The 24,861-nt window shown below is 39.6% G+C and overlaps 2 protein-coding genes across 5 annotated transcripts in view; both read right to left on the bottom strand.

The window, feature by feature from the left end:
* Window positions 1-7,333, bottom strand: taf3 (TAF3 RNA polymerase II, TATA box binding protein (TBP)-associated facto). Its single transcript, XM_071494730.1, has 7 exons — window positions 6,611-7,333; window positions 5,895-6,137; window positions 3,540-5,362; window positions 3,375-3,457; window positions 2,827-3,097; window positions 2,365-2,471; window positions 1-896 (listed from the first exon to the last, which is right to left on the bottom strand). Exons 1-7 carry the CDS (start codon window positions 6,774-6,776, stop codon window positions 782-784), a joined length of 2,808 nt encoding a protein of 935 aa, XP_071350831.1. The 5' UTR covers window positions 6,777-7,333; the 3' UTR covers window positions 1-781.
* Window positions 7,334-11,612: 4,279 nt separating this feature from the next.
* Window positions 11,613-24,861, bottom strand: part of tasor2 (transcription activation suppressor family member 2) — a 24,239-nt gene continuing 10,990 nt past the window's right edge. For 2 of the 4 annotated variants that reach the window (XM_071494692.1, XM_071494701.1), the window contains exons 13-22: window positions 24,720-24,791; window positions 22,368-24,554; window positions 21,216-21,969; window positions 20,554-21,007; window positions 14,973-18,581; window positions 13,735-13,857; window positions 13,494-13,647; window positions 13,292-13,397; window positions 12,642-12,823; window positions 11,613-12,368 (exon numbers count right to left, since the gene is read on the bottom strand). In XM_071494692.1, the coding sequence (XP_071350793.1) occupies window positions 12,268-12,368; window positions 12,642-12,823; window positions 13,292-13,397; window positions 13,494-13,647; window positions 13,735-13,857; window positions 14,973-18,581; window positions 20,554-21,007; window positions 21,216-21,969; window positions 22,368-24,554; window positions 24,720-24,791 (7,742 nt within the window). In that variant the 3' untranslated portion in view covers window positions 11,613-12,267. Of the gene's footprint in view, window positions 12,369-12,641; window positions 12,824-13,291; window positions 13,398-13,493; window positions 13,648-13,732; window positions 13,858-14,204; window positions 14,253-14,972; window positions 18,582-20,553; window positions 21,008-21,215; window positions 21,970-22,367; window positions 24,555-24,719; window positions 24,792-24,861 lie in introns of those variants that run through there. The other 2 variants (XM_071494712.1, XM_071494719.1) reach the window with 2 other exon arrangements.

Here is a 24,861-nt window from a genome sequence, read left to right as displayed (position 1 = left end):
TGAGATTTACGTCTTAAAGTCTGTGAGTACACAGACTGTTCATCTTTAATATCGAAATATCAGCGAAATGAATTACATTACAAGCACAGCTACAGTATAACTCCAGGACAAATCCATATGAAGAAAAAAAAATAAAAATACAAACTTTAAATTTAAAAAATGTACAGAAATTACAGAAAATAATTCGAGTTAAAAACCAATATCTGGAAATGGATTTAACAAGTCAGAATCCTAAGAACAAAATGCACTTGGCTTGGAAGTTGGTATTTACACATTTATACACGCCTGATGCCATCATCATTATATACATGACATTTCAATGTTACTGCAGAAAACTGTGGAAATGTTTGACTTCGAGGTCATTCCTTTTTGTGGTTACATGAAGGAAACAGAAATAAAGACGATGGATGTTAGCTGTTGTCTGGTTCTGCCTTGTTGAGCTCTCGCCTGCCATGGTCATTGTCATTGGCATGGTCTCCTTATACAAACATATCTGTCATGATTTCCTGCGACTGGACATCCAAAACGAGCAAATGATTTACAGGTGAATAAGGGAATACCACATGAGCCCACATGAGAACTGAGGCTGGATATGTGCTGGTTAAAGCCTTTTTTCTTACCAAGTCACAATGCATCATGGCTGACATCATTTTAAAAAATCATTAGAAGTTAGAATCAGCCACAATTTTAAACTTTCTTTTTTATTTTACAGCAGTGCCACGAGTGTTCAGCGATGGCTTTTAGTCCAAAAAAGTCCAAAATATGTGCTTTTTGCATAGTCTCAATGCAGTTTGTGTTTCCTTTTCTTGTGTTTTTTGTCCTTCTTCTTGCTGGAACATTTAACACAGAACCACTGCTGGTCCTCCGGAGGCGCTGTAAGGATCCCAACGCAAGGCCTGAGCAGACAAAGGAAAAAGAGGGTTCAGTTTAGTGAAAAGATGCTGAGGAAGAAGCTATTTTTACATTTCTACTAGGGAGTGTAACCCCACAGGTATTAATCACAAACCACAGCAGGACATTCAGTTTTTTATGAGACTTTCTTCAGTTTAGTATGCCCTGTCAACAAATGGAAAAATAGGATGGAAAAAATGAAAGGACCAATTATCAATCAATGGCTGAAGAGACTTTCAAGTTGCTTGGCCAGGAAAAAGCTGACATAAGTTACTGAAGGCCACCAATAATTATTCAAAAAAATCTGGGGCTGCTTCAGGTTACCCAACCAATTCTGTTCTTTGTAGTAAAAAAAAATGCAGATTTTGTATGACAGTATTATGAACTAATGAACCATATACATGTGTTCTTACTTAAGTATTGTTTTTTTATTCTTAGGTTTTATGTATAAATATGTTTATGTATTGTTTTTTTGTGACTTCATTTATTGTGAGAATTTTATAAATATATAAATAAGCTTAATACTGTTAAAATAAATGTTACGTTTACGATTACATTTAGCAAGTGTGGAACATTTCTGAAATGCAAGAGTTCCACCAGCTTTGACAGTAGGATCGCTGTTGTCTGGCAAATGCAAATGAGAAACCAGAGCTGGAAGACTTTATTTACTTTTATCATTCAGAAGTAAGACAGTTTCTCAATAAGACCCAATGGAAAAGATAAAAATTGTGTAGCAACCTGCTGAATTGAAGTTCAGTGAGGTTATATCTGAATATAAATGACCAAACATGCTGAACTACTGACAACAGCATCATCCAAATGTGTCTATTACAGAGCTTGAACCACGCTGTAATGTTCCTTTACATTGCAGCTTGAAAGACAAGCTGCCATCATCCAGGAACTACATGTTCCTCCAGGAGTACAGAGAGTTAATGTGTCAAACTTGAGAATAAAGTGAATTGAGTTTTGACTGAGTATACCACAAAGCAAAAAATGTTGAAGTGTATGTTTAAAAAAAAAACAGACATTGTACTGCTTAATTATAGGTATGATAAGCTTATATTAATGGATATTTTTTCCATCTACTTTAGATCTGCAAATACGCACATTAGACTCTTCTATAATAAGGATGGAGCATTTTCAGTCATTTCAGTTGTCAAATTGTTATAATTATTGCCAATGAGCTGCCATTTAAAGTTCACAGTTTTAAAAATAAATTATAAAAATATTTTATTCTGTCTTTCTTTTGTTACTCCTGCTGTATAGAAAATGTAGAAAACCGTGAGCCCATAACTGAAAACCAAGGCATGTACATAAAGGTGAATTTTGTGTACGGTTAACCCCTGACTTTATGGTTCACCCCCAACTTTCACCAACAGGCAAAAACACATACCAAAAGTATAATCTTACATCAAAACACAACATGGCACAAAGTGGATTAATAGACCAGAAAAGGGAAAATAAGTCTCTTACCAATGATACCAATCATCACAATCATCACATCCTATCATGGGACTGCCATCATCAGGTTTGTTGCATCCAGGACAAATCCAGATCTGGTTTCCCCATTCATCTCGAATCTTGGGTAAAAACGGACAATAAAAAAGCATTACCAACACACAGCTCAATGACACAATGGTTACTACAGAAACAATGCCGATCAGTGAATAAAGGGGGACAAGAATTACATAAATAACCATGTGGTCCCTTATATCTTAAGTGTCATTAATTTACTAGTCACCTAGACTGAGGAAAACCCATTAAAGCTGAATCACATTGCAAACACACACACACACATTATATATATATATATATATATATATATATATATATTTTTTTTTTTTTTTTTTTTTTTTGAAGATGAACCACATGATGCAAATACTATTGACATGCACCAATTATCAGAAAACAAAAGTGTATAGTACGAGCACTCACCACATAGGTACTGACAGTCTCAGTTACTACGCTGCGAACTGGTGGTTTGAGGGAAGCGGCGGGAGAGAGCATAGAGCCCAGGGAGAGCAAAGATGATGGGGCAGGAGCGAGAGGAACTGGAGGCGGAGGTGGGGGCAGAGGAGGTGCAACTGGGGAGAGTATTGGGGGAGGTGGAGGCGTCCGAGGGCGATTCCCAGGTCCAGACTTGGCAGCGGGGGTCTTGGGTGCTGGCGTCTTGGGCTCTGAATTTGGAACCACCTTGCTGATAACACTGAAGATGGACAGAGAAAAAACAAGTCAGTATGAACATATGGTATGTCACAATGATTTATACACGATTTTAATTAAAGTTCTGCTTTGTATCATGTTTTATTAATGTATACTATTGTTCTTCAGTGTCTTCAGTGGCTTTATAAAACCCAACACCAGTAATGTGATGGTAAAACTGCCTCTCAGCTTTTAATAGTGCAAGGAAAGGAGAACCTCATGCAACATGCAGGTGATGGAAGAAATAACATTGTCACCAGAAACATTTGTTCATTGCTTACATTTTGTCCTGGCCTGCTCCCACCCTGAGCGTCAGTCTGGGGATGACTGGAGATGGTACAGCAGCTGGAGTTTCTACTTTCACCTGAGGAAACAGGAAGGACAAGGTTAATCAAAGTGACACACTAACACTGAGAGATAATGATAAACTGAACCAAAGAAGTTACCTTCTCCAATCGAATTCTCTCTTTTTCTTTCTCTTTTTCCCGTTTCTCCTTTTCCCTCTCCTTTTCTTTCCTCTTCTCTTCTTTCTCCCTCTCTTTTTCTTTGGCCTTATCTCGCTCCTTATCCTTCTCCTTATCTTTCTTTTTCTTCTTCTCCTTCTTGTCTTTCTTCTTGTCCTTCTCTTTGCTCTTTATTTCTTTATCCTGGAGGATTGGGGCCAAAGGAGGAAGCATGGAGGGTATGCGCAGGCAGGCAGAGGGGCTAAACAGTTGTGGGACTTCACCCAGAGCAAAGGGGGCTAACGCAGATTGTTTCTGCCTGTCGTCCTTGCTTCTGTCTTTACCCTTCTCTCGCTTATCTTTGTCCTTTTTACTTTTTTCTTTATCCTTCTTTTTGTCTTTGTGTTTTTCCTTCTCCTTCTTGGGGACATCTCCATCTCTGGACTTCATCTTAATGGAGACCTCAGGCAGAGTAAAGTCTCGCTGAACGAAGAGCTCATCATCCTTCACTCCAAAGTCCTTCCAGGGCATCTTGGCATCCTTGGAAAACTCCTTGTTTTTATCCCTGTTCTTATCCTTATTCTTCTCTTTTATCTTGCTCTTATCCTTTTCCCGGTCTTTGTCTTTCGGCTTGTCTTTCTCCTTCTTCTTCATTTTAGTTTTGAGTTCCTTCTTCAGCTTTTTCTTGACATCTACCGATGACACACTCTTGTTCTTCTCCTCAAACACCTTGAGCAGAGGTTCAGGAGTGGGTGGCGAGGCTGACCCTGATGAGACATATTCCCCTTGGTTTGGCGGGGGTGCAGATGGACCCCCCTGGTTGACCTTTCGGATCACCTCATTGATTGAATCATCCATAGTCCAGTTTCCTAGGCCTGTGTGTGCCTGTAAGTGAAGTGGTGTTGATGTGTCTTTTACAAAGTTGCTGGCCCCACTTGGGACTTTAGGCGTAGATGGCTCCATAATGGTCAGTCTCCTGGGGCTGGAGAATCCATTACTATCTGAATCAGAGCCAGACGAGAAAGCAAAAGGATCAGGCTCCCGCTCAGCACATGCTCTGGCAATCACAGCATCAATGGAGTCATCGATAGCTGTATTATCAGGCTCTAGTTTCTTGAAGGGGCCCTCAGCTAACTCCCTGTCCTCTATATTCTGACGCATATGGATGTTCTCTTTGCCCATCCTCTCACTCAGCGCCGACAGTGGTAACTTATGCACACTATCTGTCTTGCTCGGTGGTTGAGATACTTTGACCGAACCCATCTTTGGGCTCTTGGGGCTTTTAGGACTCTTTGTCCTGCCTGGGGATTTCTTCCTTTCCTTCGACGGCTTAGGAGAATGGATGGGACTGCCACCCACTGGAAGAGGAATGACCCCTTTAGGGGACTTAGTCCGTTGTCTGCCTGGGGATGAGACCTTAGGCTTTCTTCCTGGAGTGGTGAGGCCCTTTTGATCAGAGTGTTTTGGTACTACCGGCTGAGGTCTGAAGGAAGGCAGGGTTCCAGAAGGTGTTTCAGGAGACAGGGGGTCAAGGCTATCGTGAGAAGGCAGCATGCCCGGGGGAACACGTTGCGGGTTGAGAGAAGTAAGAGGTTCCCTGGGCTCAACCCCCCATTCTGGACTGAGGCCAGGATACATGCGTGGTCTCTTAGAGGTAGGCATCATACCAAGAGCTGCATCTGGGCTGTCTAAGTGCCTCTTCAGTGGGTGGTTCTCATCATTCACTGTCTCATCTTCTTCAATTTCCTCTTCATCCTCTTCCAGTGCCACCTGCATAGCTTCAGCTGAGGTGCCCATATCAGGAAGGACCTCCTCCTCTTCCTCTTCTAGAGCAGAAAGGGACAAAAAAAAATTGTTAAGCACTGTTTTAAATTAATCTCCCAGAATTCTCACAAACACAGTAGAAGGTTTTTATAGTGGCCCAACCTAACTCCTCAACCCAAAGACGTGGATTTATATGCTCATTTGCCAAGTTATTAGGTAAGCCTTTATGGTGGTTATGAGGGATGTAGTTTGTGCTGCCACTGAATTATATTTTATTATACTGAGAAGTGTTTCTAATATTAGGTCCACCCTCATTTATATATATGTGGAGGTGGCAAAATATTGGAAAAAACGAAAAAGAGAACATAATAGCCATCATGAACATAGCATAAATTGCAGGACTGTTGCACTGGACCACATTAGTCTTAGCTAGATGTAAAAAATACTGAGAAACTGAATGGATATTTGAATTCTGTACAGCCTATAGTCCAGTTTAGCTGAAAACATGTTGACCACCACAAACAAACTCTCAACCTATGGAAAACATCAAACACTCACATAAAGATATGTGTATATAGCCATTTATGTACTGACCTTCTTGTAAGGAGACCAAGGGTGGCATGTAATCTGGAATGTGGTCCTTCCTTTCCTCTGCATCTCTGGCTCCAGGCTGGGGAAACTGCAGGACATTATTTTTGCTAACGGGAAAGAGTGGTGTTTGCTGGGCGAAGGCCACAGGCTCCAGGTTGTGGACATAGTCTTCCAGTTCACTCAGACTCACGCCCAGCAGTCTGAAGGCCTGGCTGACATCATCCAGGACTGGATCTGTTCTTCCATCTGAAATGCAGCATCAAAACAAACCATCAAACCTCGCCATACACCCTGTATACCTCCTATTCATTACACTATACTATCTTTAAGGCTGATAATAACCTGGAACAAAGGCTTGACTACATACTGGTACTTCTTCTGCACACGCAAGGAGGTGCTCAGACTAATGTTGACATTCAAGCTAAAGCAAGTACTAATGCTCAACAGGTTCCACAATGAGAGGGATTCATTTACAGATGATCCAACACGCAGGTAACCAATGCATGTGGCGTCAGCTACTCACAGTGTGTTGACCAGGGCTGGAAAGCATCATAGCCATAGTAAAACAACACATGGAAACCGCTTAGCCATGTAGCTACTGTACTTTTTGACACATCAACCTTTGCTAGGGGGCGCCAGCTACAGAGCCAGTCAACAACAACGACTACTTTCAGGCTCATGGGTTTAAAAGTAATCGGGGCGATAAATGAGGCACTTACACAGCTCAGAGTACCGATGGCAAACCCTGGCCAACTGCTGGATATATCTATGCAGCACATCGGACAGCAGGTCGCAGGCAGTGAGTTGAACCGCATCCCAGCCCAGAGCCTGGCAGATCTGCGCCACCGACACACGCAGCAGCGAGCGGGCATAGCTCTCGCACATCTCGCTGACTTTGTTTCGGTATCAATCCCAGTCAATTCCTCTTCCAAAACATGTTCCCGGTCTTCATGTTTCACGGAACCCCCGAGGGGCTTGAGAAAACCCGCTCCCGCGGTTAATTTTGGACATCTACTTCAGTAAATATATTGGCGCTTTTGCCAGAGTCGCCATCTTGATTCCATCGATAGACCCATCCCCGAAATCTAAATCGCACATGCGCAGAAGCCTGCGTCTGCCTGCGCGGCTCCGCTGTGTTCACGCAGCTCATCAGCGCCTCGCGATGCGCAGAGAAGCGGCCTGGCCGTCAAATGAAGCGACATGTTGCTCAAACTGCGGCAGTTCGTTTGTTGGACGGTCGAGATAGTCTCTGTTGTCACGACTGACAACATTTTGCTCCTAGAGGGTCGTTATCGACTGTTCCAGCAACACATGTTTTCATCCAACAGAATACGCCGACGATCGGTGTCGGATGTCGCTTCACATCCGCTGAGTCACGTTGAAACTGGACAAAACTTTAAGGTCAAGGATTTCTGAGACCACCTGACCGACCTCCCGAAGGGCCCCTTCGACCCCGGGTCTCAGTTTGTCCCCCACAAACCCACCGCTACTTCAGAGCTGACATGACATCGACTGATCAATCGCTTCAGTCATTTTTAAGTAGAAATGATCAAAAATTCACCTCCACCACATTTCAACGTGCGAAGTTTTTGCTAGTTTTTTGTGTTTTGTCTTGTTTTTTTAGTAGTGAACTTAAAGTCGGAGCTTTTTAACCGAGGGTGAGGAGCAGTTTGAATATGTAATTTTGGGCTTCTTCAGATTATAATGATAAGCATTTCACTATTCTCACATTATACACCAAACAATGTTTGTTATTTAACAAATTAATTATCATGTCATTTTCCTGACACACAGCAGTCCTTTTTTTAGCAATTTGATAAAACACAACTTTACAACAAATGAGCTCAATATAAACTAAAACATTTTGCAACAAGACCAGGGCCACAAGATGGAGCATGAGGACCTGCTATGATTGTTCAGTTTTGCCTCAGTTGCAGGATCATGATTATTGTTTATGCTGTTTGAAGGCACCATATGAGATATCTTTATCTGCTACATATTTTTTAATTTCATTTTTGATTAAAAACTACAGGAGAGTGATGTGTAATTGGTGCAAATCAGTTTCCTGCTGTGCCACTTTTGAATACCAAGCAGAGAAGAAGTTATTTTGGACCCATTCTTGCATATTCAGCAGCGGGGTAAATTCTTGTGTTGTTACCATTTTCATTGATCAAACAACTTAGCCTCATGATTTTCAGTGACAAGCAATGTAAAAAAAAAAGAAAAGAAAAAAAGAAAATGCCTTGTGTTGATGTTCTCTTGAACTGCTTCATTAAAGCAAAACAGGATTATGTAATTTTATTGGCAATATATTTCTGAAATGTACGGCTACACGCAGAAAACTGCTGGGTTGAAAAAATAACCCGACCTTAACCCCACCACTGGGTAATTATGAGACAGAACACGAGCCGGGTTTTACCATTTAACAGTGAAATTAACTCTGTTCCTGGGTTAAATATTACCCATATGCTGGGTTATTTCCTGTCTCATTGCCTTGATATTTTTATATCTAATAATAACAACTCAACAACAACAACAACAGTATATTATATAACAATTATTATTTTTGTGCACTTAATAATCATTTCTCATAATTATGCAAACACAAAGTATACAAATAGAAGTCACTGTGAATGTGAATTTAATGATATTTTACAAATTTTCTGACAAAATGAGTTATTATGCATCAATGCAAATGTACATAACATAAAATATGGTAAAGAAAGGCACTGGGAGGCATCGCTTGATGTAATTGATATCAACCATGAATAAAGCCTTAAAAAAAACATCTACAGCCATCAGCGAAGAGTCTGTTTCAATTGCATGGCCTGAAATGATGGGGAAGGCCTGGCATGTTGTCATCTCATCCCCAAGGCATAAAATGTGCAGGAAGGGTTGATTGGTCATTCCAGTTTGTAAATCCTCAACCATACTGGTCCCCACCTGTTATTTACACATCAGTCACTTAGCGTTGCAATGTAACTGACATTTGAGTTATCAAGTTTAAGTATCAAAATGCAAAAATAAAGAAAAAGAAACTTGGATTACCAACAACCACTGATGCAAACATTGTATGAACATTTCAAAATATGGTCAAATACAAATATGTGCAAGGCAAATAAATTCAATTTACAGTAAAAGTCTTTGTAAACTAAATGCAAAAGTTATTTTGAAGAAGTAGTTTGCACTAATCATTTTACTACTTTAATGTTATAACACACAAATCCACACAGCTATTGTGCACCTCACTGGTGCTAATTAGAAGGGCTGTAGATGAAACAACATACTTAGCCTTCAGTAACATCAGTCATGCCCCTGTGTTTAAGAGTGTTGGGCATTGCTGTCATAAAAATCAGGTCCAAATCAAATCGTTGGCTACTGAACTTCAATAATCACTACAGGGTTATCTATGAAGGTAATTTAGGGCCAGAATGCTTGAATGCAAGAAAAAAAAAAAGTAAAACAAAACCCGTGAATGAGAAAATTAAATGTAAATGTAAACTGAGAAAGAGAACACTGAACTGAAAATGAAAGAAATTCACCATAAAAGAAAAAGAAATATGCGAGAGTAGAAACAGCCTGATTGTGTTACATAATCCGGACAACTGATTTCAATTGTCGTATTTCTCCTTAAGATTTTATTCTTTATATTATATTTTTTTCGTTGCCTTTTCTTACATTTGTTTTCTCATTCCAGTTTTTGTCTCATTTATACTGACTGGTTTTACATTCACGGTTGAATTTGATCACCTATGGGTTTGTTTTATATTCACGGTTTGCTATTTCTCTACTTTCAAATATTCTGGCCTAGCATATCAAGTGGTTCAAATGTCCACCCTTACTAGACTGGAAAAACTAAAGCAAAACGTAAAGGCTGCATGCCAACAAATAACCTGTGGGACTCCTCAGAGGTGCGTCTGAAGACTTTTCCTCCTCTCTTGTAGATGGATGTGAGAAGAACTGGCAGGACTTTCAGAGCTCTCTCACCTTTAGCAACTAAACAATCTCAGTATAATTCATAGTGTTGCATAAACATTTAAATAGTGTGCTATATATGACAATCAATATTTCTGAAGCAGTATTTTATGCCTCATCTGCTCTGATGTTGATGGGTACCTATAAGTGTGTTGATTGTGTAGTTTACTATAATGACAAGAGTTCAGTCAGTCTTACAATTGACTAAACTCTGTTTATGATTTAAAAAGGAACATATCTGATGCTGAGTGTGACAACAAGCCGGAGATAGGCTTGGGGCCTTTCTGTGTGGAGTTTGCATGTTCTCCCCGTCTCTGCGTGTACCGGGTTCTCCGGCTTCCTCCCACAGTCCAAAGACAGGCACATTAGGTTAATTGGACAGTCTAAATTGCCTGTACAGGTGAATGTGAGCGTGATTGGTTGTTTGTCTCTATATGTCAGCCTGTGTTAGACTGGCATCCCGTCCAGGGTGTACCCCGCCCTTGCCCAGTGTCAGCTGGGATTGGCTCCAGCCCCCCAGCAACCCTGCACAGATAGGCAGTATAGAAAATGGACGGAATTATCAGTTTTTCATTTCCCCTTGACATTAGATTTGCGTAAGACAAACCAAGCAGCTAAAGTTATTAAAAACATTTCAACTGAACGGGAAATTCAATCTTAGCAGCTAATGTAACCTTATTTCTTTTTTTTTTCTTTAGCAATTTCATCTCAATATTAGATTATTCATCACTCTATTGACAGTGAATGTTAATTATGTTTTTTTGAATTTCATCTAAACATTAGATTTGTAGCGGCAAAAGTTTGCAGCTAATATTATAGAAAATATTATATTCTATCTAGTTGATATAAGTATCGGCCAATTTAGCATCTAGAAGTTCCTGACATTTTTTCATGTTGCATTCATTTTAGATTCATTATCAGTCATTATCATTATCTGTTAGCTTTTAATTTTTTTCCCTTAACATTTTAGTGGGCAATGCTAGCAGGTAAACATTAGCGTCGATATAGTTTATGGCCATTAGAGTACTTTGGGTTACTGGCATGTCATTATGTTGCATTCACTTTAGAATCAGTTATATATTTTTTATTTAACTTTACTGCTAACGTCTTAGTAGGCAACGATGGCACGTGACGTAACCAACGCTGTTTCATTTCACATCAATAATAAATTTGCAGCTAATGCTCTGTCTCTGTCACTTTTTTGTTTTGACATTAAATTTGAATCCATCAAATGTAGCACCTAAGGCTATTGAAAAGTTATCATTTAATCAATAAATTTGATGTTTAATGGCCAAATTTAGCAGCTAATGAGATATTTTTTTTTCAAATGTCATCTTTATATTAGGTTGTTGATCAGCAAATTAACAATGATAATGGCCAACTTAGCTAAGGTTAGACATTTTAATAAAGTTGTATACATCCACTTTAGAATCAACACATCATTTTTTCTCTGATAATTTAAGATCCAGATGTCTGATGACTAAAGTCCTTCATCAAGTAAAAATATATAGTTTATAACAACCAAGGTGTAAAAAATGTATCTTAAAAATGTGGTACAAGTTAATATTGAGCTTCTGGCAGGCCACCACAATGCCATCGCAACAGTGTAGGGGATATGACATAATTGACAGGTGACAGAATGAAACGGACTCTTACCAATCATACAATTACGTATTTCTTTAGGTTTGAAAATTGCTAGAAATATTTTGGCTAATGTAAGTCAAAAAATATATGACATAGGTCTAGTCATTTTTAGACATTTTAATGTGAAAAAGTTACATCTTATAGCTTTGAAACAAAATATTGTTTAGACATCTCTTTATTTGGAGTTGTACTGCACAGAATTATGCCTACAAAATTAAACATACTGAGCATTTAGTTATAATGTTTAACTGCTCCAACAAGAGTCAAGAATCACCGTCTGCAACCTAAATAGTGTAATTTTAAATATGTAACACAATCTAGCTTTGTTGCAATGCACTGCAACAAAGTAAAAAAAGTCTCTGAAAATAGTATTTTGACCACAAAAAAAAAAAACATCAAACAAACATTGTAATGATTGTACTGCAGCTGTATAAAGTCAGAATTGTCAGCTAAGGACAAAATATGTACCACATAAAAATCACACTATTTAACAAGTTTACAATACAATTTACAGGAAAAATAAAATACAAAATGAATACAGTATGTACAGCACACCTGCCGGTATATTGGCAATATTGTCACTCTATCCATTAACTGAATGATAATTGAATTTACAAATGAAGATAATAAATTATGACATGAAGTATGATAATAAATGTAGTATGTTTGAAATCACCATCATTGGTGAAGTATTGGTTTTTCCTCATCCAGTTTCTGATTTCTGTGTACTTGAAGTCATCCATCTGATCTTTTCAGGTCAGATTGTAAATGTTTCGCTTGGAGAACTTGTCAGGAAAGAGTTCACAGTCGTAGTTAAAATTCCATTTCTCCCAAATGCACAAATGTCTGTTGTTGTATCTGTAAGGAAAAAACAAAACAAAACACATTTTGCCTTTTGTATTATAAGATAACCAAAACACAGGTTAATTCAGACACATGCAAAAACTAGGATTTTTTTTTAATGCTTTCTGGTATGGTATGTTTTGTGGTGCTGAAAAACTGAAGGTATTCACTCTCGATACAATATTAGAGATGTTTATAAGACCATATAACTATAAAAATTTATAAAACCACAATGTCACATGACTCACTGAATGTCAGGGTAAATATATTTGTGCATTAGGATCTCACCAGTTATAAAAATAGGGTAACGGGCAGATATATTCTGGACCTGCAAGCGAACCAAACATGTGAGATAGTCGGGTTGATCTCTTGACATGAGGTCACACTCATGGTAAGGCAAGACCTCCAGTATTCCAGTTTCTTGACAAGAGTTTAAGAAGTGTTTTTTCTCCTTTGCCTCTGCGCTCAACCTGCATATGGGAGGAGAAAAATACAATTTTGATGAGCAGATAATATTTCAACAGACTTTAACAAAGTGCACAATCAGTCTTTTTGCAAATGTATACACTACATAATTATGTATCATGTATTATTAGGTATTATACATCAGTTAAGTTTAAAAAATATGACTCACTGATGACTGCTTCTGGAAATGTTAAATAAAGCAGATACTTTCCCTTATATAATATGGGACTGTTCTATTGCTTCTCCTTTTTGGAAATAAGTAATCAAAAGTATTAGAGCCTGGAAGCATAAGCCCCCGCAAGATTTGCCCCAGCTGTGGTTAGGAGACAACACTCTCCTACCAAAGGGTGCATTCAAAACAAACATTTATCTTTATTTATCTTTATCTTATATATTAAAAAAGACTTTTAGAGCAACTGTGTCCTACCATAGAGGGAAATGAGAAACAAGTCATTCTTGTAGTTGACCCCTACCTCGCATTTTCTTTCAGTCGACGACTGTCTCTGTAGTGTAGCATCCATTTCCACTTCCCTGTTCTGCTTAGCTCTTGCAAGATTTCTGAGAATTTTTTCATGTCGCCTAAAAATTCATACAAAGTTGAGATCATGAACAAACACTTGGATGAAATATAAAATGCTCACATAACACAATCTCACACAAAAAAAATCCACATACAGACACTAAGGGGCTCCAGTGCTGCTCTGTCAAACATTATAAAACCACCACGCATGAAGAGCTCCTGATGGGTGAGATTCACAACATCATCTGGTTCATCAATTCCAGCAAACTGCACACCAGGTGACTTCTTCAGCTCAAGCAAATGTGGGACCTGAGATGGCAGAGAACAAAGCCATTATTTAATAATTAACCATTGAAAAAGGACTGTTGCGTTCTTTTACAGCAACTGATCCGTTACCTCACAAATGTGTTCTGCAATGTCTTCATTCCTGAGGATGATGAGTAGGGATGACGAACTACCCTCACCACGGAAGAACTCGGACGGTTGTACGGCAGTATGGCCCTCTGCCTCTAACTGTGCCTTTTGAAAATGAAGGAGAAATTACAAAACCTTAAAAGCCATTTTTCACAAGTAAGGCTTACAATGCTTTGCCAGTTTTGAAAAAAAGATCCCCTTGACTTGACTTGCTATCATATATGTTGGGGCAGCAAATATGCTAAGGGCTTATTAGTAGACTGCATAACATCTTTCAATTCAGCATTCCTTTGATATAATCTTTATGTCTATTCAGTGGCTGCTACAATAAGTGACACATTATATCTGATAAGACAAATTATATTAAGTTTTAAGTTTATGTATGGAAATGCCTCAGGCCTGGAACACACTGGAGGCGTGGCACCCATGTTAATGGGTAAGAGGAGACATACTGCCTGCATGAGACGCGTGTCTCACGCCTCGCAGCTGCGTCGCACAATCTAGAGATTTGGAGAAAAAAACTTGATGTCATATTGACATCATACCAGCAACATGACATAAAACTGACAGCTTTCACTAAAGGCTCAATGTGTAGGCTGAATCTGACATTACAAAATATAGATATATCAAAAATAAATCAGATATTAACTTAAAATGAAAAGCAATCCAACATTTGAGTGGCCTGCAAACTCTACGTAGTGTGTTAAAGGTGGCAGAACCAAAGATATTTGCTCTATAATAACATAAGACAAAGAAAAGCAGCAAATCCTCACAATTGAAAAGCTGGATGTAGGGAATCGTTGGCATCGTCAGATTAGAATTGTTTAATAATTTTCTGTAGATCACCTTAAATCAACAAATTGTTTCATCCCAAGTGAAGAAGCCATGAGTTTCTTGAGGTGTGCACAAATCAAACACCAGCTCATTAAAATGTTACTGTGAGAAAACAGAGAAATTGACTGTTCTGCATAAATAGGCTGAGAAATTAGCACAGACATTTTCATCATTTTGTCCTTGCCATTAATCTAAACTGATCACAACCTCCTATATCCATTTTATTTTTTATCTTTATTATTTTTTTTACAGGGAATGAGTATAAGTGTGTTTTGGGTGGCAGATCACTTAAATGGTTTCAGAAATGCAGGCTATATAGATTACATCGCTGAAAACTATAGTTAATAAAAATACTGCATTAGAATTTTGTTGATAACTTGTCTTACCTTGGTTTCCTCAAACAGGGCATCATCTGACGTCATTAATATGTAGAATCTGTACTTTCTTTTACAGGATTTCTTCACAACTGAATTCAGATTACTTCGAAAGCTCTCATCCATCTCTCTCTTCATTTGATCACAGAAGTCAAAATGGTTACTTGGTTCAGTCTTTTTGTAACCTTTGTCCATCCGGAAGTGCATAGGTCTAGATGGGACCTTTTTGACAGCACAAACATCATCCATCATTGCTTCATACAACCTAGCGCATTCTGCAGTCAAAGCAGAAACTCCAACATGTTCTTTCAGGTTGCCCAATCCTGGAGATAATTTTTGAGGATGCAAAGTCTTTTCTTCCCCTGTAGACTCTGCCATGCCTTTCCTGTCAGACACGTCTACCTTGATTTTTTGTCCAACAAGTGATGGTGCATCCAATAGTTCCAGTGAATCCTCCTGCTCCTCTAGACTAGAAAAGTGCACAGTCACAGGACTAGCGCAAGACAATGTCAGTTTGTCATGTGAGTCCTGTTGGCAGATGGGTCCTCTCTTACTCCTTTTTAAAAGTTGTTTCATTTTTTCTGAGAAGATAAGGCACTCCTGTTCCATTGACGCCTGAGTGATATCATCTTGAAGGCACCTCTGAGAAACCTGCTCCAGAAAAGAATATGATCTCTTCTGATTGGTGTTAAAGACTGTGCATGAGAGTGAGCTTTGAGGTCCCAGGATGAGACTGTCACCTATTATGCTAGTATCTTTGCGGTCTGCAAATGAAGTTGATGCTTCTGAGCAGTCTTTCTGATCAACCTCAATGTTCTCTTTAGTTGTTTGCCCGACTTTGTCAAGTGAACTACAAGTCAAGAAACCTTGGCTTACTTCACTTTTTGCTGATTCAAATGACTGCATGGACAGAGATGACAACGGAATCTTGGTGTCCTTTCCTTGGCACTGATTTGAAGCATTTAAAAGTACAAATTTATCTTCATCCAATTTGGATCTACTGTCAATAACATTTGACAACCAACTACATCTAGAGGAAAACTCTGTTGACTCTTGCTTTTCATTGTTTAGCCCAGAATTTCCCTTGAAATGTTCTGTCTTCTTCTCCAAGTGTATGGAATTGGGTGTGGTGCTTGTGACAACAGGAGTTTGAGTCTGTTTATTTTTGGGAGAGTATTCAATTTGTCCATCTTTAGAGATGCAATATGCTTGACTTTCATCACTCTTAGAGGGTTTCACAGCCATGACAGGACGCTGACTATATGAACGGGGTTCATGATTTAAGTTGGACTGCGGTGCTGTTTTATACCTGTCTTGGTCAGTATTAGATGTAATGGTTTGCAAACACTCAGTAGAGGGAATAGGTGTGTAGGAATTACAATAACTTTGCCCGATAAAGGTTTCCTGTAATTTATCTGTTCTTTCAAAATAGTGTTGGGGAAGTGGTGAGTCCATTTTCTTAAGCTGTAACCTAACACCAAGTACTTCCTCTAATTTACTTTTGAAAGGTGATATAAGAAAGTGATCTGATGATTCTTTGTGCAGTTCATGTGATGTAGAGGCTGACACCACCACTGGCTTTAAATTGCTTAGCCTCTTGTCCTTAAAGTCAGCTGAAGTGTGGCTTGAGGCTAAGCAAGGGGGGATGTGCTTGCTGTTGAGGTTAGGGGTTTGATGAAGATAGTTTTTCATATCATCTGTTTCAATCTGGCTGGATTTGTCAGTGTGGTTTGATTTGGAAAAGAACTTGTCTATACTTTGTAGAACTCTCAAAGTTCTTAGTTCAACATCAGGATGAAGACCATAATGGGGGTTATGATCACTGTGAACTGTAGACTGACTAAGTTTTTGCTCAAGAGGTATCTCATCAATTATAGGTGTTGAGCTTCTGCTATAGGATTTTTGAGTAATGTTTTGGTAGGTTTCACTACTACCAAAAGCAGAAGTACTGCTGATAGGGCCAGAACAAGGTATACACTCGTATGGCCTCTCATCCAAAGTTGGTGTATGGCACCTGTCATGAGACTCACTTCCTAGAACTACTGACTGGTTGGTTTCACTTACATGAAGAAGCAATGTTTTGCCAATAGTCAGTCGCTGCTTTTTACTGTACATATCAGATGTACTGCATACCTTTATGGGCAAGTCAGAGTACACAGTTTCACTGATAAATGGCATTTCTTTCTGGCCTTGAACAACTTCTTCAACCTTACTTTGTTGGTGTGAGATATGTGGTTGTACTATATCCTCTCTGGAGATGTCTAGTCCAATAAATGGAATTACAACCCCACTATGACTTTTTCCCAATGCCTCATTTGTTCTCACCGTTTTGAGATCGGATTCTTTAGTCAGTGCCTCTTCAGCTTCCCATTTTTTCTCAGCCTCACTCTGAGGTGAATGAACCTGGTGATGAAATGGTTCTTCTTGAGTTGTGTTATCATCCTTTTCCTTTACCACAACAGATTTTGTTTCATCACTACTTGGACCAAAATTTAAGATGGCCATTTCCATGTTTTGGTTGCCTGTTTCCAAATTGTCTTTGGTCTGGGGGACAGACCCAGCTAGACAAGACCCATGTAATGGACAGGTGCTCTCATCAGATATGGGTAATGCTTCCATTTGATCATGTACCTTATCTCCCAAACAAATATCATTTTCTGAATTATCCTCAACTGCAGGTTGATTGTAAACAGGTTCAATTTCAGATGGAATGTTAGGAGCTTTTTCTGAAATAGCATCTGTCAGTACACTGCTATTTGGAAGCGGCTTCCTCAACTGCAAATTATGGCAGGCATCTTCCTCATTGTCTGTTTGAGGTGGTTGCTTATCAAGTGGTGCTTGGTGACTACCATCTGTAATGCAATCCTTCTTTACTGATTCAGGGCCGTCACACATCATAGGTAATGGTTGCTCACTCAGATCGCTGTCAACTGCTACAGATGAAATGCAGCTTTCCTTCTCATCAAGTCCATCTTCTTTTCCAAAACTATGCTCACCTGTGATCATTTCACCTTCATTTACTGTACTACAATCCACATCTTCATTAACATTTTCAGCCTGACTTGGTGAGACTGCTTGAGGTTCCTCCCTTGATAATTGCTTCTCATTTTCAAAACAATTTCCACTTCTGACAACACCTGATTCTTTGTTTGTAGAATCATCATATGTATCAATCACTTTAGGAGAAGGTTCTATATTGCCTTGTTGGCATGGGATTTCTTTCACTTCCCAATTTTCTTTGGATTCAGTTTCATCATGCTCATCTTCTGCTTTGTTGGACTCTCTCTCTTTGTTTCTCATGGATTTGGACGTATCTGTACTTATCTCTGTAATTTGTGAATTTTCAATGCCATCTTCCATATGTGGCTTGTCTTTGCTGCATCCATGTGACATGTCACCAGTTCCTGAAACAATCCGGACATATTCTGTCTGAACAGATAAACTTGCCGTCTCTTCTGGTGGAGGAATGACGGATCCATTGCCTTTAAAAGATGGCATATTTGTGTGCTTGAGGCAGCCAGCTTTTTGCGAAGGACTACAAATATTCTCATTTTCATAGATGCTTCTGACATTGTTCACATCATTAATGGTCTCTGTGGAGTGTTCCATCGTTTTGTCATGCTGGAAAGAGTAGACAAGTGTAAGAATGACACATCATTAACACTGTGTTGTTCATTCAGTGAAAGCAATGGATGCACCAGCAATTGAAACAATGAATGCTGTAAATCATAATTACAAAATATATCATAAAATATCATATGATACATGATGTATGTTATATGCAGTCCATTGGGGAACATTCTCATTACCAGAGAGCAGAACAAGTATGGACATGATGGACAATGAACTGGTCTTTTAGAAAATAACACATAAAGATAAGGATTTTTTCTTGTATATGGTTTCTATATTGCACACCTCTAGGAGAATAATAAGCATCCTCAGGAAGCTGGGACAAACTTCCATTTCACTGCTCATTAGAGAAGGTTAAAAGGGGGAAAAACTGTCATTGGTGCTCACCCCACTTTAACTTCAGATAAACTGTTTCTGCTGTGCCAGGAGTGTGGGTGTTCCTGCGCACTTGGAACTGTGTTGTCAGGGACAATAGTTTCTGGTAGGGTCCCCATTGCAAATTTGTTCATGCCCAAATGCCAGAAAGAGAGTGATTTGAACACCCTTATGAGAATGCCAAAAGAGGAGATGATTGTGCTGTCTGGAATAGGGAAAATGGGGATCCTTCCTGAAGCTAAGCATTGGAGGGAAGTCTATCCGGACCCCCCATGGGGCTCCTGCATCAACCCAGACTAGTTGGAGCCTCTTCTGTATCACCTCCCCCAAGGAAAAGGATAAAGGGTCTGGTACATGGTTCGTTGGGAGGCAGGCAAAGTATGCCTGGTCTGCAGACCACTAGCTGGCAAAACTGGCAATTGGCATAGGGAATGTCACCTCTCAGGCGATGACGTTTTAGTTTTAAAACATCACTTTTGCTATGCTTTTGCCTTCTGTCAACACTACCCTGCATGACCAACACGAATAACAAATAACAAGCGTTACAAACTTTGGTAGCAGCTGCTGTAGAGTTCAATTCTGAATTTTAATGCTACAACTGCCTTTGCTGTTCCTCGTTCACGGTATTTTGTGCAACCAAACAACTGCACAGCAAACAGCATTGCCTCCTGTTTACAACGGCTTGTGCATGCCCGGTGTACGTGAATGCTCATGTGATCTGCATTTTCAGGTGTGATAGTATGGATGGAGATTATTTTTGATATGGAGCTAAAGCGGTCATCTGGATGGAGATCGTTTCTTTATAAAATGCCATTTTAAAATGGCGTTTTATCAGTGGTCTGTTTATCGTGATTAATAGCATGTTTTATCACATGATTAAAATTCTATTATTTTGCATTAAAGAACTGCTTTCTCTTGCTTGAAAACATATAACTGTCAGTCTGTCTGAACTAGAAGCTAACCTTAGCATGTCTAATGTGCAATTATGAAGATGTCTGAAATTGTTTTTATCCGTAGACAAGCTCTGGGTAAGTTATATATTTCTATTTTGCAATTAATTCGATCTTCACCGACAATGATTCAGGCATTGGATTTAAACATTTAAGATCTCCTGACACACCCCTTTATGCAGACCAGAACCATCTCCCTTTTGCTCCCATAGACATGACCTGCCTTTAAGTATCTTGCTCCGCCATGTAACATCTTCGTAGGAAGTGTCTGTGGCAGCTTAACAACAAGTAAGGGTGCATCGAAGGGTCAAAATAGTAGCAGCCAAAGATTCTAGAACATAGCGCTCCAGAATCTTTGGTAACAGCAGCAGTGATGGTGTAAAATAAAGAATCTTTGGCGGCACGTGATTAACACGATTTTTAAAAAACGCGTGCCGCGTCAGTAATGCTTGGTCCTTAATCTGACAGTTGACAGCCCTAATTACCTTTAACTATTATTACATGACAAGCATGGGAACCTGATACTTAAACTGTTTTATATCCTGAGACAATCTGAGATGATGACAAAAACATTAAATGCGTAATAGTGTACCTCCAGTTTAACAGTAATTTTAGAATCAAACATGAAATGTGCCTACCTCCTGCAGTCCCACAGATGACTTCAGTGTGTTCAATGGTTCACTTTCGTCTGCATGGGCATCGGACCCAGAAGTCTCTTTTCTGTCGCCTTGTGGATCTGAGGTGAAAGTCTCTGCACTGCAGTTTCTCATTGACAGGTCCAAAATCACAGATCCTTGGTCCAAGATAGAGTTAGCTTTTTTGCTGAGGTCCAAAGCATTTGAAATTAAAGGGTCTTGAGTGTCTGTTACACTTGGGAAAGCATCAAATGAATTTGCCTTGAGCTCACGCTGAGCTGGTGCTGCTGGTACCATTTCACTGGACATTCCCAAAGAATCACTCTCTTCTGGACATGCAAAGTTCGTGTCCATGTGAAAGAATCTGGCTGTTGACCGGCTATAAAACAGACCTATCCACATGTGGACAATGAGCCGTACCTCTTCAGTGGTGTCTTGAATGGAGAAATCCCACGGGCTATCGAAGGTGTAAAAAAAATGAGCTGTTTTAGTTTAATAACTTTTCATGTCATAAACTAAACTAAAAGTCGGATTTACTGCATACTACCAACATTTGTCATCTAGATACAACAAGTATAGCATTGACATCATGTGAAAAGAAACATTTTTATCTTTTATGCTGATATTCTTTGCATAAATAACAACAAATGATGCAATATACATACCCATGCAAGGCTCGTATGATAGCTCTGTCCTTTGAATCACTTGAAAACTTGCTGTCTCGATTAAAGTCATAGTTTTCGTTCCATTGCCTTGTGACTTGGATAGATGTACCATTGTTGACAAAGGTGCGGGAGTGTCTGAACTTTCTCCTGCGCACAATATGTTTTTTCAGGTATTCTGGAGTCCTGTGGTTGCATTCAGCTTTGTCTTCCTGACAAACAGAGGGGTGTAGTGTTTGAATTCCATCACCATACAACTGCTGGTGATGGTGCAGCAGTCTGGTAGAACCACTTAAAGGGGATACCTGGAAAGGTGTACCTGGCAAATCCAACAGCAGAGGGGAAGATGGGGGCAATGAGTAAGCATGTTCTTCAGATATTAAACCAACCAATTCACTTTCTCCTACAAGATGGCTTGGTGAAGGAGACTCAAAAGGATGTATGGGTCTAGCAGCAGGCTGTCTAAGCAGAGCATGAAGAACTGACTCTTGTTCAGCATTGGTAACATCTTTTGTAAGGCCACACTTCTTCAAACTTGGCTCAGGCTTTCTCTCAAGTGCTGGGTCTGGTTGTGGTGGAACCTGGTCATTACTGGCACCAAGTGCCAAGTCAGCAAGTAAGTTCAAAGCATCTGTAGATGAGCAAGCACTGTTCATTTTTTCCTTAACAGTCTTCCTGACAGAATTATCCCTAGTACACTCTTTGTATTTGAGTTTTTCAGTGGTAAAACAAGCTGGGGTTTGAAAATGCAACCACCCTGTGAAGACAAAACAGAGGAGAAAAAAGAGAAACTGCATGAAGATAAAAAGTAGCACATTGAAAGCATTTGAAATATACCAATATATTACTATTACAAACTTGTTATCAACATGTAAACTATGCCATTGTTTTCAACAAAGGAATTTGTTTGTTAAGCCACCTTTGGGTGCAGTTGGATAGAACTGGCAAAAATGCGGCATAGGCAAGAGAAGCTCAAAAGCAATTTAAGAGTTAGCTAACACAAAGCACAGTGGCAGCATGCTGAGGACAGTTGCAGAAGTAACAGAGCCAAGAAAGGGTCAGTCAGTTTTAATGTCATGCACAATACTAGATGGATTTTACTCAGTATACACAAATAATGCATTCCAAATCTAAAAATTTTAAAATATGACTTACATTTCTTTTTAATATATTCTGCTGAGATGCCTTGATGCTTTTTGAGTGTTTTGATCCTACCCCTTCTTGGGAAAATTGATGGAGGCTTTGGCATGATTTGAGGTCGTTTGTCTAGAATGGTTTGTTCTTGTGTCTCTGATGAGTTTTTCCTTATTTGAGAATCCTGATCCTCACTTGTTTGTGCCTTATCTGGTTTCTCTTTAGGGGTCAGGCCTAAGGCATATGCAAACAGAGGATCAACTGACTGCATCTTTGGAACTTCGTTCACACCCAAATTTGCGTCCTGGACACTTGCAGTTGCATTATTACTTTTAGATGTCTCAGCATCAGAGTCACCTTTGCCCTTCTTGAGACAAGGCTCAGTGTTCTGGGCAGTATCTGTAGGTGTACCCTCTGACACAAGGAAATCAGTTTTTCTCTTTCCCCTTAGAAGAACTGATTTTAGTTTACTCAGCAGAAATTCTCCCTTTGTTGCACACTTTCCTGGGGAGGAGTTATCAGTGTGCTTTTCTTTAATTGCTTCTGAGGGGGGAGTATCTTTGGCATCATTCCTTGAAGAATGGTCACAACTCTCTTGATTTAAAGGCAATGAACCAGTGTTTGATTGTCTCAGAGATAGATGTTCAGTATTAATAAGACTGGCCACAAAATTATGAAAATGGTTCCCTCCATCCTTGGACGCCGTGGCCTCCATTTCTGTCTCTGGAGCAGTGCTAGAGTCTTCCTTCATTTTGACTTTGTCGGGCGTATTCAGAGACACGTCACTCAACATTTTTTGAGGGTGCTGTTGATCTTTTGTACACTGAGATTTATCCACTAAACACTGTCTAAAAATCTGAGCAGCAACATCTACAGACCCATAAGGAACCAAGATTCTTCCACATTCGCTGATAACTGGCTTTAAGTCCCAGCGCTCAGTTTTCTTTCTCAAAGGACAAACTTCAAGTTCCATTAAAGTGTTGCCCTCCAAGCTTTGCTGTCCGGGGGCGGATTTTTTCTCCTCTGCTAAACCAACAGTAGCAGATCTCACTTTCTTATTTCTAGATGATACTTTTCCAAATTTGCGTTTTCGCCTTGGTAATTTTCTCCAATCAACATTCGAAAGATTGTTGAGCTTTGAGTGGACTAATGATTCCTTGGCCTGGTCATCCTTCTGAATCGTGGAGATGTCATCCTCCCCTGGTATTTTGACTTTCTGTAAACTGAGATTCTCAACACTAGCTTTAGATATTTTTTCCAAACCTTTGGAAGGTCCCCTGCATAGTTTCCTTCCTTTCGTTTTTGTGAAATTGGGGACCTCAGGGCAATCTTTATTTTGGATTTTGACAGTCTCATCATGCAGAGAGTTAGCTCCTGCTGTTTGCACTTTGGCTGCTGAAAAACCAGAAAGCTGCATGTCATTTTGCTTTGTTGCTGACACAGTACTGATCACAGTTAAACTCTCATCAGTGAGAGTTTGCTCTGCTGAAGTGATGCTGACAATCAGCTCTGCTGAAAGGTCATCTGATGTGGGGGAGGTCGGGAGATTATTTGCCCCTGTGTCATCAGTTTTGACTATTACAGACAGGTCAGATTTTTCATTGTCTTTAGTTGCATCTCCAGCTTGCAAGTCATCTGGTGCAACATTTTGAGGCACAGCTGTTAAGTAAACTTGTCCTTCAGCACTTGTTATACAACTGTCCACAGATGTCTCAATGTTTACAGGACACTTCTGATCTGTCAACTGGTCTTCTAACCCCATGACAATAGGGTTGGCTGGTGCCTCCTCAGGAGATGACAGACAGATGTAGACATCATCATCAAGGTCTTCTCTTCGCTCCTCTTGTCCAGCTGCCAGGATTTCTGAAGCCTTGGCCACTGGCAGTTGAAAGGAAATTGGTTTGCTCATGTACAACTTGAAGCTCTGCAATGCCCTTTTAGTCCACTCGGGGGATGAGTAGAGGTGTTTGTGTGCATCAGGCACATCATACTGATCTGGAAAGATGCTCACTTCCCTTGAGGGACTTAATGCCAACCCAGGATTTATTAGTGCTGCATAACTCTGCATATGTTGCGCCAATACTTCGCATGGTTCTTCACTTGGATCGAAGGGTGTTTTCTCAACTTCACCCTCTGCATAACTAAGTACTGGTAGAATCCGGAGGATTTCAGATGACATAGTTGCTTTTCTTTGTCCAGATTTTGTGCCTTTGATAGAAGAAAGAAAGAATACCTGTTTAATTTTGTTTCCTTGAATGTCATTACTGCTCATCAGCAGAAGATACAAGCATCGCTGAGTGGGGCAGTCGTTGATCCATTTAAGGCATTATTTGAGAAACATATAATGAAACTATAAATGCATGTTGAAATCACCTCTCTGTATAATCCGTGAGGCTGGAAAAACAAACATGCCTTGCAGGACCTCAGCATCATTTGATCCAGTATCTAAAAAGAAACAAAGATATACTTTAGATAGACTAGAGAAGAATTACGGTGGTTCACAAAAATATAATTC

This window comes from Trachinotus anak, unplaced genomic scaffold (assembly GCF_046630095.1).
Source record: "Trachinotus anak isolate AG129_WGS33_773 ecotype Australia unplaced genomic scaffold, CSIRO_AGI_Tana_v1 ptg000002l, whole genome shotgun sequence".
NCBI lineage: Eukaryota > Metazoa > Chordata > Actinopteri > Carangiformes > Carangidae > Trachinotus > Trachinotus anak.
This window is presented reverse-complemented; position numbering and strand designations above follow the sequence as displayed.

Excerpts from the sequence above, each read along its gene's own strand:
- taf3 (XM_071494730.1), bottom strand. The coding sequence starts at position 6,776 with ATGTGCGAGAGCTATGCCCGCTCGCTGCTGCGTGTGTCGGTGGCGCAG. Across the intron at positions 5,363-5,894 it reads CTTGGTCTCCTTACAAGAAG|AAGAGGAAGAGGAGGAGGTC; the intron begins GTCAGTACATAA and ends TTTCTGCTCTAG. Across the intron at positions 3,458-3,539 it reads AGAGAATTCGATTGGAGAAG|GTGAAAGTAGAAACTCCAGC; the intron begins GTAACTTCTTTG and ends CTGTTTCCTCAG.